Source organism: Drosophila kikkawai, chromosome 2L, assembly GCF_030179895.1.
Source record: "Drosophila kikkawai strain 14028-0561.14 chromosome 2L, DkikHiC1v2, whole genome shotgun sequence".
Lineage (NCBI taxonomy): Eukaryota > Metazoa > Arthropoda > Insecta > Diptera > Drosophilidae > Drosophila > Drosophila kikkawai.
In genome coordinates, this window is record NC_091728.1 from 6,579,096 (window position 1) to 6,592,403 (window position 13,308).

The window sequence follows — 13,308 nt, forward strand, 5'->3', positions numbered from 1 at the left end:
TAAATAAATTGTTAACAAATGTACAAATTAAGAATGTATTTACTAAGTTCTTACTTCCTTTAATAATTTCAAAATTACGTGTTTAAATAATTTTACAAAATATTGCCTTCCTTCAAAACTAATTTTCCAAAATATCTTACAACTTACCACATAAAAAAACTTCAAAACCCCTAGACTTTTTCTCTCAGTGCTTGGTGCGTTGCCTGCCAACTCTGATGTACTGTAGTTGGGTCCTGCTTATTGGCCTCGGTTTATGGCTTTGTAACTGCACTCGAGAACGTAACAATTTATGATTTTTATGGCCGGGTTCATTGACTGCGCTTTCTGTTGCTTTCCTGGCAGCCTGAAAATATGCCACATCGCCAGCGGCAGCGGCGGCGGCTGTGGGCAACCGAGTTGGCCATCCCAGCTCTCACATCCAGCCCCCTTGTGGCATTGATTTCGGCCAAAGTTCGTCTATGAACTCGATCCGATTGTGTTGACAAGGGGTTCTGTGGTGCTTGGGGTCCCAGGGTAAATATAAACATGGTTGGCATATGCTGGTTGCCTCATCGGAACTACCTATCCTCCTGACTGCAGCCGCATTGACAAGGGCTCAAATATCGTCCAGCTTGTGGCTTGTTAAAATATGAACAAATAAGTTATTTGGCCAAGCAAAGCAAATAAGCAGGAAGAAATTGTTGTATTACCAATATCTTGAGCTTGACTAAGGCAAAAGTTATTAAATTCAGAGCTTGAGAACAACTACAATCTGAAAATTGATATTCAAAGTATTCAATATAATGATAAAATGGCACTTAAATATAATTGTTCAAAAAAAAAAATTGGTTTTAATTATTTAAAAAATATTTAAACATTTAAATTTTCCCCAAAAGATTCCTTTTAACCCTCTCGATAATTTATTGTTAAAAAAAACAACCGGAAACCATTATTCACCGTCCATTTTTCTCCCCTTTATTTCCCTTTCAGCAAATTAAAAAGCTGCAGCTGCTCACGCAATCGGCGGCGCTGAATCGCGAGACCATCGCGGCCTCCCAATTGGCCACATCGACCAGCGGCAGCAGCAGCAGCAGCATTCAGCCTTCGGCAGGTGACAGCTCCACTGACCAGCTGACCGCACAGGGCACAGGCAGCTCCGGGCCAGGCTCCGACAGCGGGTCAGGTGCCGTGACGGGCAATGAGATTTCCGCGGGAGCTCCTGGAAGCCTGCAGGCCAACCGAGCCGGGGGCAGCGGCGGTGGGCCAGATTCCAGGGGAGCAGGAGCAGGAGGAGCCGCCACAAGCATCCTGACAGTCGATGAGGACACGCTGTCACTGGACCGGCTGAACTCGCTGCGCATTTACATGACGTCGGTGAAAACGCTGCCGTTCAATTTACGCATCTATGGGTGAGTTCTTGTGGTTGCAACTGGAAAAGTCACCAACCGCCTGAAATCAGAAAAAAGGGCACGACTGATTCGCCGGCTATAATTTCTAATTACGAATGGAGCAAAATGCAAATTTCCAGCGCTGAGGCGTAAACAGTAAACTTCATTTTACGGCCCCTTGATTAATATATGCGACGAAGGGAAACGATTTACCCATGCCGGCGGCCCTCTTAATGGAAAATTTATTTTATGAGCAAACATAAATAAAAAATGCATAAAACAGGCGAGGTCGGAGCATGAAGAATGGCTCATAAAAGTTGAACGCTGGGAATGCTCCTTTCGCCCTTCTTTTTCCGCAAAAAAAGCACAGCAAACTTGCAGCTAAGGCAGAGAAGACCTTGTCCTTTTCCGGACAGGTATTTCCATTTTGCTGGCTTCCAGCTCTGAGCTGCTGGCTTCCAAGTGTCTAATTTAGCTAATTAAGTGCCTTAAGTGCAGGCGGCCACCATTTTGTTTGATTTACGGCAATGGCAGCTCATGCGTTTCTCTTTTTTTCCCTTTCTTTCCAGCGAGGATTTGTTCTCGGATCAGCTGTATATGGACATCGGACTCTCTGCTCGCCTGCTGCACATCATGGCCAACTCAACGATCTTCGCCTCGGTCATCTCGTACAAGAATCTAAAGAGTTTCCTGCCCAAGACCTACTACACGCGTGGCAGGTGAGTTCCTCTCTCAAGTTCAATAGCTAATTAGTTTGTGATGGCAAAAGTTTTGGAAGAAACTTTCGAAATTTAAACGAGCTCGTTGCCAAGTAGTGATCAGTCCTTAAGGAAAACTTGGAATTTAACGCCACTACACTTGAGTAGCGCCCATGTTTAATTCTGCGATTTAATGCCGGGAAAGTTGTTGTCTTCTGTTCTCCTAAATCCTCCCCGGTCTTGTGGGCACCGATGTATAATTCGTAAGCCATGTTTGCCGAGAGCCTCAAATATGTGTAATGCCAACTGCTGTCAGTCTCCAAGACGGCTTCCTTGGCTTAAGCGTATTACAGCCAGCCGGTTGCCTAGCAGCGGGGGAAGGACAACAGAAGCAACAATACCACAGCAACGAGTGTAATTCCCCGACAGTAAACAAAATGCAAATATGCAGCTGCATTGCACAAAAGGGAAAAATCAAGGACGATGATGGAGGAGGGGATGACAGTGGGTTTTCCGGGGGACAAGAACAGCCAACAGGACGTTATCAAATCTTGATTAAGGCAGCTAAATAAAAGATGAGCCTGAGAGTGGCTGCATCAGATTAGCAGGAGCTGTATAATTTCCACTACTTTACTACTGGCTTAAGCAAACGTTTGGCAACTATCAAGATTAAAAGTACATTTTTCGGGAATTGAGTTTATTTTGCGTTATTTTTTAGTCAAAAAACGAACAAGAAATCTATATTTTTACTCCTCTTTTTTAGCGACCCTCGAGACTCCGACTATGTGCTGGCCTCACGCATCATCCAAACCTGGCTGTTCCAGTCGAATCGATCCAACGACAACTTTCGCGAGCCATTGGACCTGCCCTTCGAGGCTGGTCACGTGGAGATCATCTTTCAGCACGAGAGTGTGCCCAGAACGGGCGATTGGGTGGCTGTATGCGGGTAAGTGTTTAGGTGGAGCAAGTCTGTCACTTAACGCGCCATTACATCTCCGATTGCTCCGATTGCAGGCACGACTACAAGGCCTCCTTCGACTCCACGTGGCGCTCGGACCTGTGCATCACCAAGCATCTGATGGCCAACATAACGCGCTGCATCTGCCCGCTGTCCGGAACCTACGTGGTCATGCTCACCAAGCGCCAGCAGAATGTAAGCCAGGGTCCCCAAGGTCGCCAAGGCCATTGCCTGCCTACATTTTTTTTTATTCCGGCTTTAGCTGCCCAATTCATGCTATTCACGTGTACTAAAGTGGAAAGCTCCCTTCTATGATTTATGGCACTTTTAGGACCTGCCATTTAGTGGCCTCCACCTGGGGAGTCCAAGCCCCGCTCTTTGTTGCAAAGCTTACCAGTTCCCAGTCCGCATTTCCGCTTGCCTTGGTCGCCATGAACTTGCTCCAAATGCAGCCCAGCTGGGCACGGATTCTCCATTGTGCGGCGGATATGCATTGGGTCAGGGATGCACAGCGATTAAAATACCTGCAGGAGCCTTATTCAAGGACTCCCTGGGCTTTTAATCGTTCGTCTTCTTAGGTCACAACTTCATTTGAGAAGTATTTTCTATGACGTATCAGCTCAGTGAACCCAGTAAAGCAATTTGTTCTGTTTGTAAATTCTTAAATTTTGTAACTTTCACTCGCGATTTCTGTTGGATGGGGAGAGAGTTTTTCCGCTTTTTTAGAGGCTCGGTCCGATTTTGCTTGCCTTCCTGCCCAAACTTGAATACGCCTCCGCGGCAGCCTAACAGGACTTTGGCCGGCTGTAGCTGGCCTTCGGTTTGCTATTTGAATTGCTAATTGTTCCGCTTGTTTTTTTTTTTTTTTATTCCATTTACAGGCCACTCCATCTCATGTCCCCCAGCGGCCCATCTTCGTGATCGCCAGCTGTGCCTGCTGCTTGCTCCAGTGCGGCTCGGCGCTCCTCATCCTAGTGCCCATCTGGTGCAATCGCAAGTGCGCGGTCACATTCCTCAAGATGCAGTTCTGCATCTCCACGTCGAGTGTGATGCTCATCTACTTGCTGGGCTTTATGAAAATGCTGCCAGTGGTGAGTAGGCCGCAGAGTTGATAACATTTTATAGAGGGAACAAATTACAAATTATTAATTATTACTATTTAAGCAAGGGATAAAGAATTACATTATGTTATATACCATATTCATTTTGGGTCCTGGTAACCAGTTTCTTTTCTGAGAGTGCACATTTTAAATGCAGTTCTCTGTGTGGCTCTTTAAAACAAAGCCTTTGAGAGCCTGCAATGGGAACGCGGTGGAATAAGGAGCAAGAACCAAAAAAAGGAACCAAAGCGTGAAATTTAATTACGCCAAAATAAATAAACAAGGAAAACGAAGTGCGGGAAAGCCAAGCTGAAAGCAAAGCAACCCGAAAACCAAAACCAAACATACTCTTGAACGGAGCGCGAGAAAGGCTCCGAAAGGAGCCGGCGGAAAAGTAATAACAAAAAGTGTTGCAAGGGGAACAAAGGCAGTATCTGGACCAGGACGCGAGGCGGCAATCCAGACCCAGATGAGATGGGCGGACCAACTCCCGGGGGCTTAAACTAGCCGGCCAAACCCTTAAGTTGTAATTATTTGCGGTGCCCGCTCCACCGCCAATGGCAATCACCAAGTAAGGAATTTACCGGCGGCCAAAGACTTTTCAAATAATAATCACGGCCAGGGAAAAATCTGTAATCATCATCAAAACAAATTAGCGTGTCGTCTGCAGGTCGTTACCAGGACACAGGAATGCGAAGAAGGAGCCGGAGCCGAAGCCGGGGCCTGGGAGTTCGAGTTTGGTGGACAACAAAGCAAATAATTTACATTTAGTTTTCATTCTCGTGGCAGCCAAACGGAAAATTCATGGAAAACAATTCCCTAACCTGTTGGCGTCGAGCTCCTTGGAAGGAAATTAAAAGTCAACAATGCACGACGCGGGTCGGCAGGAGGCTCCAAGGAGCGCAGGATCGAAATTAATATTTATAAACGCACATTCTCATTCTCAGACGTTTGAAGTGGGAAAATGTTAATGGGAAGACGCTATAACCCGAGCCCGTTGAAGGGGCATATGCAGCTCCCGCCGTGGTCCAAGGTTCCGGGGGAAGTCCCCGGAGCAACCAGGCAGCCAGCCAGCCGCCTAAATTATAAAACGTAAAACGGATGAAGGCATAAGCGAATAAACTTGCGCGCTGCCTAATCCCCGGGGATCGGGCGGGGCGAAAAAAAAAGAAGCAACTGCAAAGCTCTAACAAGAAATAACATTTTTGAATTAGTAATAAACTGGTCCGCAGTGGAAACAACGACTCAATAAACGAATGAAAAACAAATAAAACATTGTATACGACACAGCGGAAAGGACGACAAAGGCCCAGGCATTCGCAGATAAGGATACGGCGCAGTAGGAGAGGAAGCAATATGGAAAGGTTTAAGCGCTATCAAATGAAAAAGGGAGACAACACACTCGGAAAAATATAAGATTTTAGACTTTGCAGAATATGGGGATATCCTTTTCCATGGATGATCCTGTATACTTCTTTTTTTGTTTATTTACAACTTTCCTGGCATTTTCTCCCTGTGCATCAGCAGGGGGAATTCACAACGCCGAGCAATTCTCGAAAAGCTGACAAAGGCAAACGACACCGCTGCCTCCTCCATCTAGCACAAAGATGCCTGTGAATCCGAGCGTGGACACCACACACGGCACAGGAGGAACAGAATGGGGTAGCAGCTTCGCTATCTGCATCGACGTTTTGGCCGCACGCAATAGGGGATGTGGCAATACGGTGAAATATTCGGTCTCAAAGGATTGCAACGACGGAATTCTTGAATAATGAACGTTTGTGCTAGGAGGACGCTCCGGCGTGTTGTCCTGACAATAAAATAAACGTGGTCTAGGCCCCCGCCTCAGGACAATGGCAGCAGTGCCTCTGTGTTGGCCGAGTTAATGAGCAACTTACGTCAGCAGGATCTGGAGCCTGTGGGTTGGTTGCACAATGCGCATTTCACAGGACTTTCGGGCCGCAGAAAAGCTTCAAAGGGACATTTTTTCTTAACACAACGCTCGCACACGCACTTATTATTATTATTGTTGTTATTATTATTATTTTTATTATTGCACATTAATTGCGCGCACACGCGGCCAGGGTAACTTTATTAAAAAGTACACACATGCAAATTTAATGACTTGGAACACGTGTCGCGGCATCAGGAGCCTGCTCCTGGAACTGGAGGTGAAGCTGAGGCTGGGAAGATTTCGTCGCCATCGGCGACGGACGTCAGCCGCAGCCACCAACCAACGACCACGACCACGGCCACGCCCACGCAATGCCACAATAAATACAATTAAAATATTCATTTTACTTATTGCATATATTTGCGAGCATAAATAAAATACAATTTCAGAGCAGCAGCAGTTAAACGAAACGAAAAAAACAATAAATAAATAAGAAAACATAAATTACGCATACGACCCGTGCGCCCACCCGCAAGCCCCACAGTGGCCGGGGGCGTGACACTGCAGCTGAACATGTGAAAGGCGAAAGCTTTTAAGCGCACTTAACTCATAATTTTTTCGCGGCGAAGCGACAGGGTGGAAGCATTCCCATCATCATTCGTATTCGGATGGTAAATTGAAAATTAAAAAGTTGACATAATGTTTGTCTCACATTTGGCCCGAAGGCTCGAAAAAGATGATTCGGAAGACAACTGTGGTTCAATGTCAGCTGCTTGTAATGTCTCTTAACTTTAAGATCCTTAGCGCTTTAAGATTGCTTAAGTTTAGCAGGATCTGGGATACCTAATTGAATACCTTATATGATAAAAAATTCCACAAGAAATCCAGAAGGTCCCTAAATACATATATAATTTCAAAAGTTAAATTTTAGATCTCAGGTATTATCACAAATAATAAGATTTATATTTGTATTGATTTCCCAATCTTAAATACAAATTCTTCTTATATAATATTTATCAATTTAATTTACTCAAAAGAAAAAAAAACAATAGTAAAATAATGCTCAGGGAGACAGGAATAAAATTACGTATATTAAATTTGTTTAGCTTCTTATAATATTATTAATTCCACCCGCGAAAAGCCCTAAGATTTCAGTTAATGCAATTTAAGAACCATGTTTATGTTCAAGTATTTTCTGGACATTGCTATCTAATTTGTCATGAAAATGTGTTCCCAAAAAAAAATATACTATGCTTGGCAAATTGTTTACAACTTTTTAATAACCAATGTCCGGTCACCGAGGCATGGGATACGAGGTGATGGTTGTGGGGTTTTTTAGAAGAAGTGTAATAAAAATTTTACGCGAAAATGTCACCATTAGAGTGTGCAGGGAAAATCCTACCAAATGGCTTCTTTGGCTTTTCATGCTGCTGCTGCCACTGCCACAGCCACTGCTGATGCTGATGCGGCACCATGACAACTTTTTATATTTAATTAAAAATAACGATGTTGCAGCCGAGCCGTCAAAGCACTCCATTTCCTTATTAACGGCCGTTCATAATTTCCTGTTGCAGAACTGGCACGCCATCATTAGCAGCTCGCTGGCATCGCTGTTGTTGCTGGGCATCTCGACGCTGATTGCGATTGCCTTGGCCATCCACACGGAGCTGATGCCGAAGAAGTATCTGCAGATTGGCAGCAAGCCGGCGACGCCCACCAAGAGGCAGCGGGTGCAGGAGCGCGAGAAGGACCGCGAGCGGGAACTGGAGAGTCTGAGCAACATCACGCAGATAAGGGCACAATCGCCGCCAGTGTCGGGGGCCACCACGGGCTCCGCCAGACCCCAACGCCCGGCGCCCAAGACTATGTCCTCCCTTCCACTGCAGGGCGGATCGGCGGGAATACGTGGCGCCATTGGAATCAGTTGGCTGCTGCCACTGCTCTTCGCCGTGGCTGCCCCCCTAATCTGCAGCATCATTGGCCAATGGCCACGACATTGGTGGCTGGAGGTGCTTTGGCTGCGGGGAGCTGGCTCTGCGGACGTCAAGACAGATGGAGGAGGAGGAGGGGGAGGATCGGAGGAGCTGGATGGCGGCTACTATGCAACGCACTCGCTGCTCAATGGCGATAATTTACTGCTCGAATCGGAGGCACTGCTGGGCAATGGCAGTAGCTCAACGACTGAGACGTCATCGCCCGATGATGTGGCCACATCGGCGTCATCAATCACAGGCGGACACAGCTACAGCTTCATCTCGTCGCACCAGCAGCATGAGCAGCAGTTGCCTGCCACTTGGAGTCTTGGTCGCAGCAGCTCCACCTCCTTTGCCACTTCCGTTTCCGCGCTGGCTGCGCCTTTGACATCCGGTCTGGGCGATGCCACTTCGACATCGTCGACGTCGTCGCCTTCGCTGAGCTTCCTCCTCTTCGCCTGCATCGATTTGCTCTTCATACTGCTCTTCTTTGCGCTGTTTGCCATTTTAATGAAGAAACTTTTGTGGTTGCGGCACAAGAATCGCAATGTGCATACGCATCCGTTGGATAAATTCAATCTGGCTTTGCGCAGGCGGTAAGTTGAAAGGCTCCTTGGATGAGGATAAAAGGGAAACGGGCAGACGAAAGAGACCCAGGGAAGTACTTAGGTCTTAATGGTCCTTTCCCATTTCCATTTTTCCTGTCCCGGCGGCTAATCTGATAAAAAACAGAAGCGAAACAAAACAATCGCTTCGATTCCGATTCGGACTCTGATTCTGACTCTGATCCCTTCTCCGTTCTTCCGTCTAATTTAATATATTCGCACAGCTTTGGATTACTCTACCGAGCCGGAGGACTGCTGCTGGCCAAGCTCTGCAGCGATGGGTGCTTCATCGTTTATGTTAATTCATCACCGGATACTTTGTGGGCATATCCGTTCGGCATATCGTGCATAATATTGGTAAGTTAACGGGGAGCATTATCCCAACATATCCCTGACCCACCACCAGCAATTGCAATTCAATTAAAATATATATAGACTGGGAGCTCACCTGCCGGACTGGGATTACGATTACCATTACGGTTTCGGGGTCGGATGTTTGATTCGTCTCCAAATCCCATTTGTCGCTCCAATTGACGGCGAAACTATTAGGAGCGGATGCCATCAAACATGTTTCCCGCTGAAGCCTGATGCGGATGCCTGATGCGGATGCCTGATGCTGATGCTGCTGCCGAGGCTTATGCAAATCCCATTTCGTTTTTATTTCCGACGACTTATTTAAGTTGCATATTTTATCAAAGTGTAAAGCCTGCATATTTTTACACCTGCCGTTCAAATTATGCATGCAAAATCAGGGAAGAAAGCGAGAGTGGGCCGACCCCGAACTGACTGCATTAACTGCCTGCCTGATCAAAGGAAGAACTGAGAGAAAGAAGCCTTTTCTGTGTTTATTTTGCACTTGCCTTTGACACTTGGCTCCGCCAGTCACTTCACTTTCCTTCACTTCACATCACTTCAATACCCATCACTTCAATCCACGATTACGCCTGCGACTTGCTATTGTTGCCTGTTTATTCCATTTCATGTTGATTTCCTGTGCAAATATAATAAGTGCGCTCCACTTATCCACCTTGGCACTTGATGCGGGAGGCTCTCTATATGGAAGGAACGGACACCTATTTCATTTTTCCATCCATCAGATGGGAATTAAAGCGTTTAACGCTCTGCGCCCGCCCGGCAATCAGCTCAATCCAATTAAATAAACAATTATCTGCACGGGCGGTGGCTGGTGTATCCTTGCAAAACTAATCACATAATTACACGCACACACTTTGATGTGGGAAGCCGTGAAGGCAAGTGAGTGTGTGAGTCCGAGTGTGTTTGTACCACTCGGCGTATACACAACGCGTGCACAGCACATTCAAATTCAAACACAAACAAATTAGGTCGAGCCGCCTCCTCAGATCGCAACCGCAATGTCTACAACCCTCTCGTGTTCTGTTGCTGCTGGTCCGGACTCCGGACTCCGGTCTCCAGACTCCTGACTATTAATGTGCACCAAAATCACTTTGATTGTGTTGGGGGCGTGAGGATGGGCATTAGGCATTGCTCCTCTGTCAGCTTTAGTTGCCATTTAATTATTTAAACACTGGCCCAGTCAGACACAACACAGAGAAAGAAATACAGCCAAGATCGGTCGTTAATCCCCTTCGATTAGTATTCCTTGAGCGCATACCCTTCATAAAGGTTTGAAGTGGTATATGTTATATATCTCAAAAGTAGTTTGTCTCTTTTTAGAAAAGTTTAGAGATTTTTCTCTTAAAAATAATTAATTAATAAATACAAAAAATCTGTTTCGAGTGTGGTAAAATGTGTATCATAGTGAGGACACTCCTTACCCTAATTATACCTAAATTATTCCTAAGCGAAGACTCTTTTATACTTCAATTTTCTTCTAACTTCATACAACTTTACAGGCCATTTAAATTGTATTTCTTTCTCTGCATTACCTCTTCAGCTACTTATGTATCAGGCTCGATATGCTTGTGGAACATGCCTAGCTCCAATTAGTACAATTCGAATCTAAGACTCTTTCGCTAATTTCGCAATTAATTCTGTTTCGAAAATCCCTGCCTGGTGCCTGGAATTCGGTGCATGCCGCCCATAAATTCCGCTCATGAAAGGGGACATAATATAGTCAGCGTGCCGTGTATGGCCCATATGGCTTGGCATCGATTTATGGCCGCCTCTCGGCCATGCATTTAATTTCCTAATCGCTTGGCTTGATTTTACTGTGGAAGAGTGAGGCCACCGTCACCTTGGCTCTAATCGAAGAGGCCTCCCCATAGCTTAATGACTCAATTTGGGGCATGGACCAATCCCGTCGTTGACACACGCATTTTATTAGGGTCAGTCCAGATGGGACCTGCTCGAGAGTTTATGCGGCAATCACTGCAATGATTCAATCGCCACCTTCTCCCTTTGCCAATTTCAGGGCTCGGCCATCCTCATCTGCTTCGTCGTCAAGGCCGAGAGCCAGCTGCGAGGACCGCCCTTCCTCAGCAGCAATGGGAGCAGCCAGAACAGCTCCCTGAAGCAGGCCAAATTCAACACGAGCCGGAGCAGCCTGGACGAGAACTACTGCACCACCACGACGACGGCCAATGTCAACAGTCCGCTGAGCTGTAGGTTCCTGCCAAGTCAATTTGGATCTCCAGCCCAAAAAGCCTAATCCGAATCCCTCTCGCCCCATTCCTCTTGCAGTCTATACCAATCACGACAAGGAGAAGGAGAACGACTGTGCAGTGTCGCTGTCAATGTCAAGCGCAGCCGTGTCCTCCGCAGCAGCCGTTGGATCCTTGGCCTCTTCAGCGGGCTGCGCTCCGCCCCTGCAGCCGAAGGTGGGCCTAGAACTGTCCGGAGCACCAGTCTCCTCCGGCGTGCCACTGCCGTTGACAATCATCTCGACAGCGCCTCGCTGCCAGCCGGGCGCTGATGGAGCGGCGGAGACCTTCCTCGGTGACCACCAGCACCAGCCGCTGCCCCTATCCGTGGCCCCATCACCGGATACCCGCTGCTGTGCGTTGTTGGGCGGCGGACCCGGCTACGATGCCTACACCATGGGAGTGGGCATGAACATGGGTGTGACCGTGGGTGGATTCACTGGAAGCCTGGGCAGGCGGACGCTTCACAGGCAGCCGGCGCAGTACCGAACCGGGCCATGCGGAGAGTTCGTGGGCGTTGAGACGCTCGATATTCTGCAGGGCGTGGCAGCAGGTAAGCTAAATTGGTTATAATGTTAAAAATGAGAATTTCGACATCTGTTCACTTCGAATCTAATTATTATTATCGAAACCAAAACAACCCGAATCGGGGTGGATATACCCAAATGGGCATGCATTAATCATGATCTAGAGTCTGATACTCTCTCTCCCTGCGTCTCTATCCCCACAGACAGCATAATCGGCATTCACACCAGTGCCATTATGCCCACGGCCTCCAGCACTTCTCATTATGTTCCGCTGCAGCATAATCCCTATGTGGACTTCGTGCCCAGTCCCCTAATCCTGAGCATGCCTGCGCCCCAGCTGCCGCCCCCGCCGACCATCAGTGGGAACCTGAGTGGAGCATCCATTACGCCGATGTCTCTGCCCACGCAGACGCCCAAGACGCAGAAGCGAGTGACCATACTGGAGCCTACGTCGCGCACCACCTTCGACCCCCTGCTGCCCACGATGGTGGCGGCTGTTGTCTCCACATCCACGGTCACAAGCACTGCAACAACGACGGCAGCCACACCCACTCCGACGCAGAGTGGCGGAGGGGGTGGTGCTGGCAATGATGCAACGCTGGATCGCATCACCCTCGATCTGGACTACTTGCTCAACAGGGGGGCCATGGATGCCGCAGACGGAGTCGCAGGAGGAGGGCCCCCGGCGCCCACCAGTGATGATGGCCAGCAGAAACAATAGCAATAGCAAGTTGAGAGACATTTATAGGCCAAAACTGACACTAAGATGCATTTAAGAGGCTTCGTTTTTCTCGTGAAGAGCTGTAAATAAGTGTAAATCAAATTTCAAATGGAAAAACCAACAGTAGATAACTCTGTGAATATTCAGATAAGGTTAATATGGACACCCGGGTCTTTTCAATGTGTTATCAGTTGATTGGGAAAGGCAACATGACTTTAGGTCCTACGTTAACAGGCCATCATCCAGTGTTTATTTCGATGTCCTAAAGAAAACATTTAATCTTGGTAAACCATTAAATGTTGGACATCAATCACAACTAAACTCATATAATTAGAATCAAATTTAACTTACCGTCATATGGAAAACCGAATGAAAGAATTTAAACTAACGATAACTTTTTAGCTAGATTTACAAAAGGCCTATTGAAACGACAACACAATGAAAATGACAAACAAATTAATGAGCGAGAACACGGCAAGGCGTGACAAAGTTTTTGATTCCATTTAAAGTTTTCCTAGAAATAAAGCAAAATTAAACCCCATTAAGAAAGAGAAAATAAAAAAAAAAAAAAAACCTACAAAATACAATAATTGTAATACTATTAAAAACAGGACTATTTCTGGAACAAAACAAATTATACAGATATATATCTTTAAATAAACTCAAGACTCTTGTTAGAAAATCTATGAACAAACATGGTTCTTGTTTATGTCTTAATTGGATGTTGTATGGGAGCGTGAAGATGGGATTATTTCAAAATCCCTCCTTGCTCATTGGTGCTTCTTTGGGGTTGTTTCTGGTCATTTGGAGTAAAGCCTGAAGCGACTTAAGCTCCTGAATGGGC

The 13,308-nt window shown here is 46.6% G+C and overlaps 1 protein-coding gene across 4 annotated transcripts in view; it reads left to right on the forward strand.

Annotated features, from left to right (window-relative positions):
• LOC108081958 (uncharacterized) overlaps positions 1 to 13,142 on the forward strand; it is a 125,085-nt gene extending 111,943 nt beyond the window's left edge. For 2 of the 4 annotated variants that reach the window (XM_041775681.2, XM_070285210.1), the window contains 10 exons: positions 970 to 1,388; positions 1,937 to 2,086; positions 2,829 to 3,011; positions 3,080 to 3,218; positions 3,905 to 4,114; positions 7,592 to 8,586; positions 8,820 to 8,952; positions 10,988 to 11,177; positions 11,257 to 11,769; positions 11,947 to 13,142. In XM_041775681.2, coding sequence (XP_041631615.1) covers positions 970 to 1,388; positions 1,937 to 2,086; positions 2,829 to 3,011; positions 3,080 to 3,218; positions 3,905 to 4,114; positions 7,592 to 8,586; positions 8,820 to 8,952; positions 10,988 to 11,177; positions 11,257 to 11,769; positions 11,947 to 12,464 — 3,450 coding nt within the window. In that variant the 3' untranslated portion in view covers positions 12,465 to 13,142. Of the gene's footprint in view, positions 1 to 969; positions 1,389 to 1,641; positions 1,784 to 1,936; positions 2,087 to 2,828; positions 3,012 to 3,079; positions 3,219 to 3,904; positions 4,115 to 7,591; positions 8,587 to 8,819; positions 8,953 to 10,987; positions 11,178 to 11,256; positions 11,770 to 11,946 lie in introns of those variants that run through there. The other 2 variants (XM_070285214.1, XM_070285215.1) reach the window with 2 other exon arrangements.
• Positions 13,143 to 13,308: the final 166 nt, after the last annotated feature.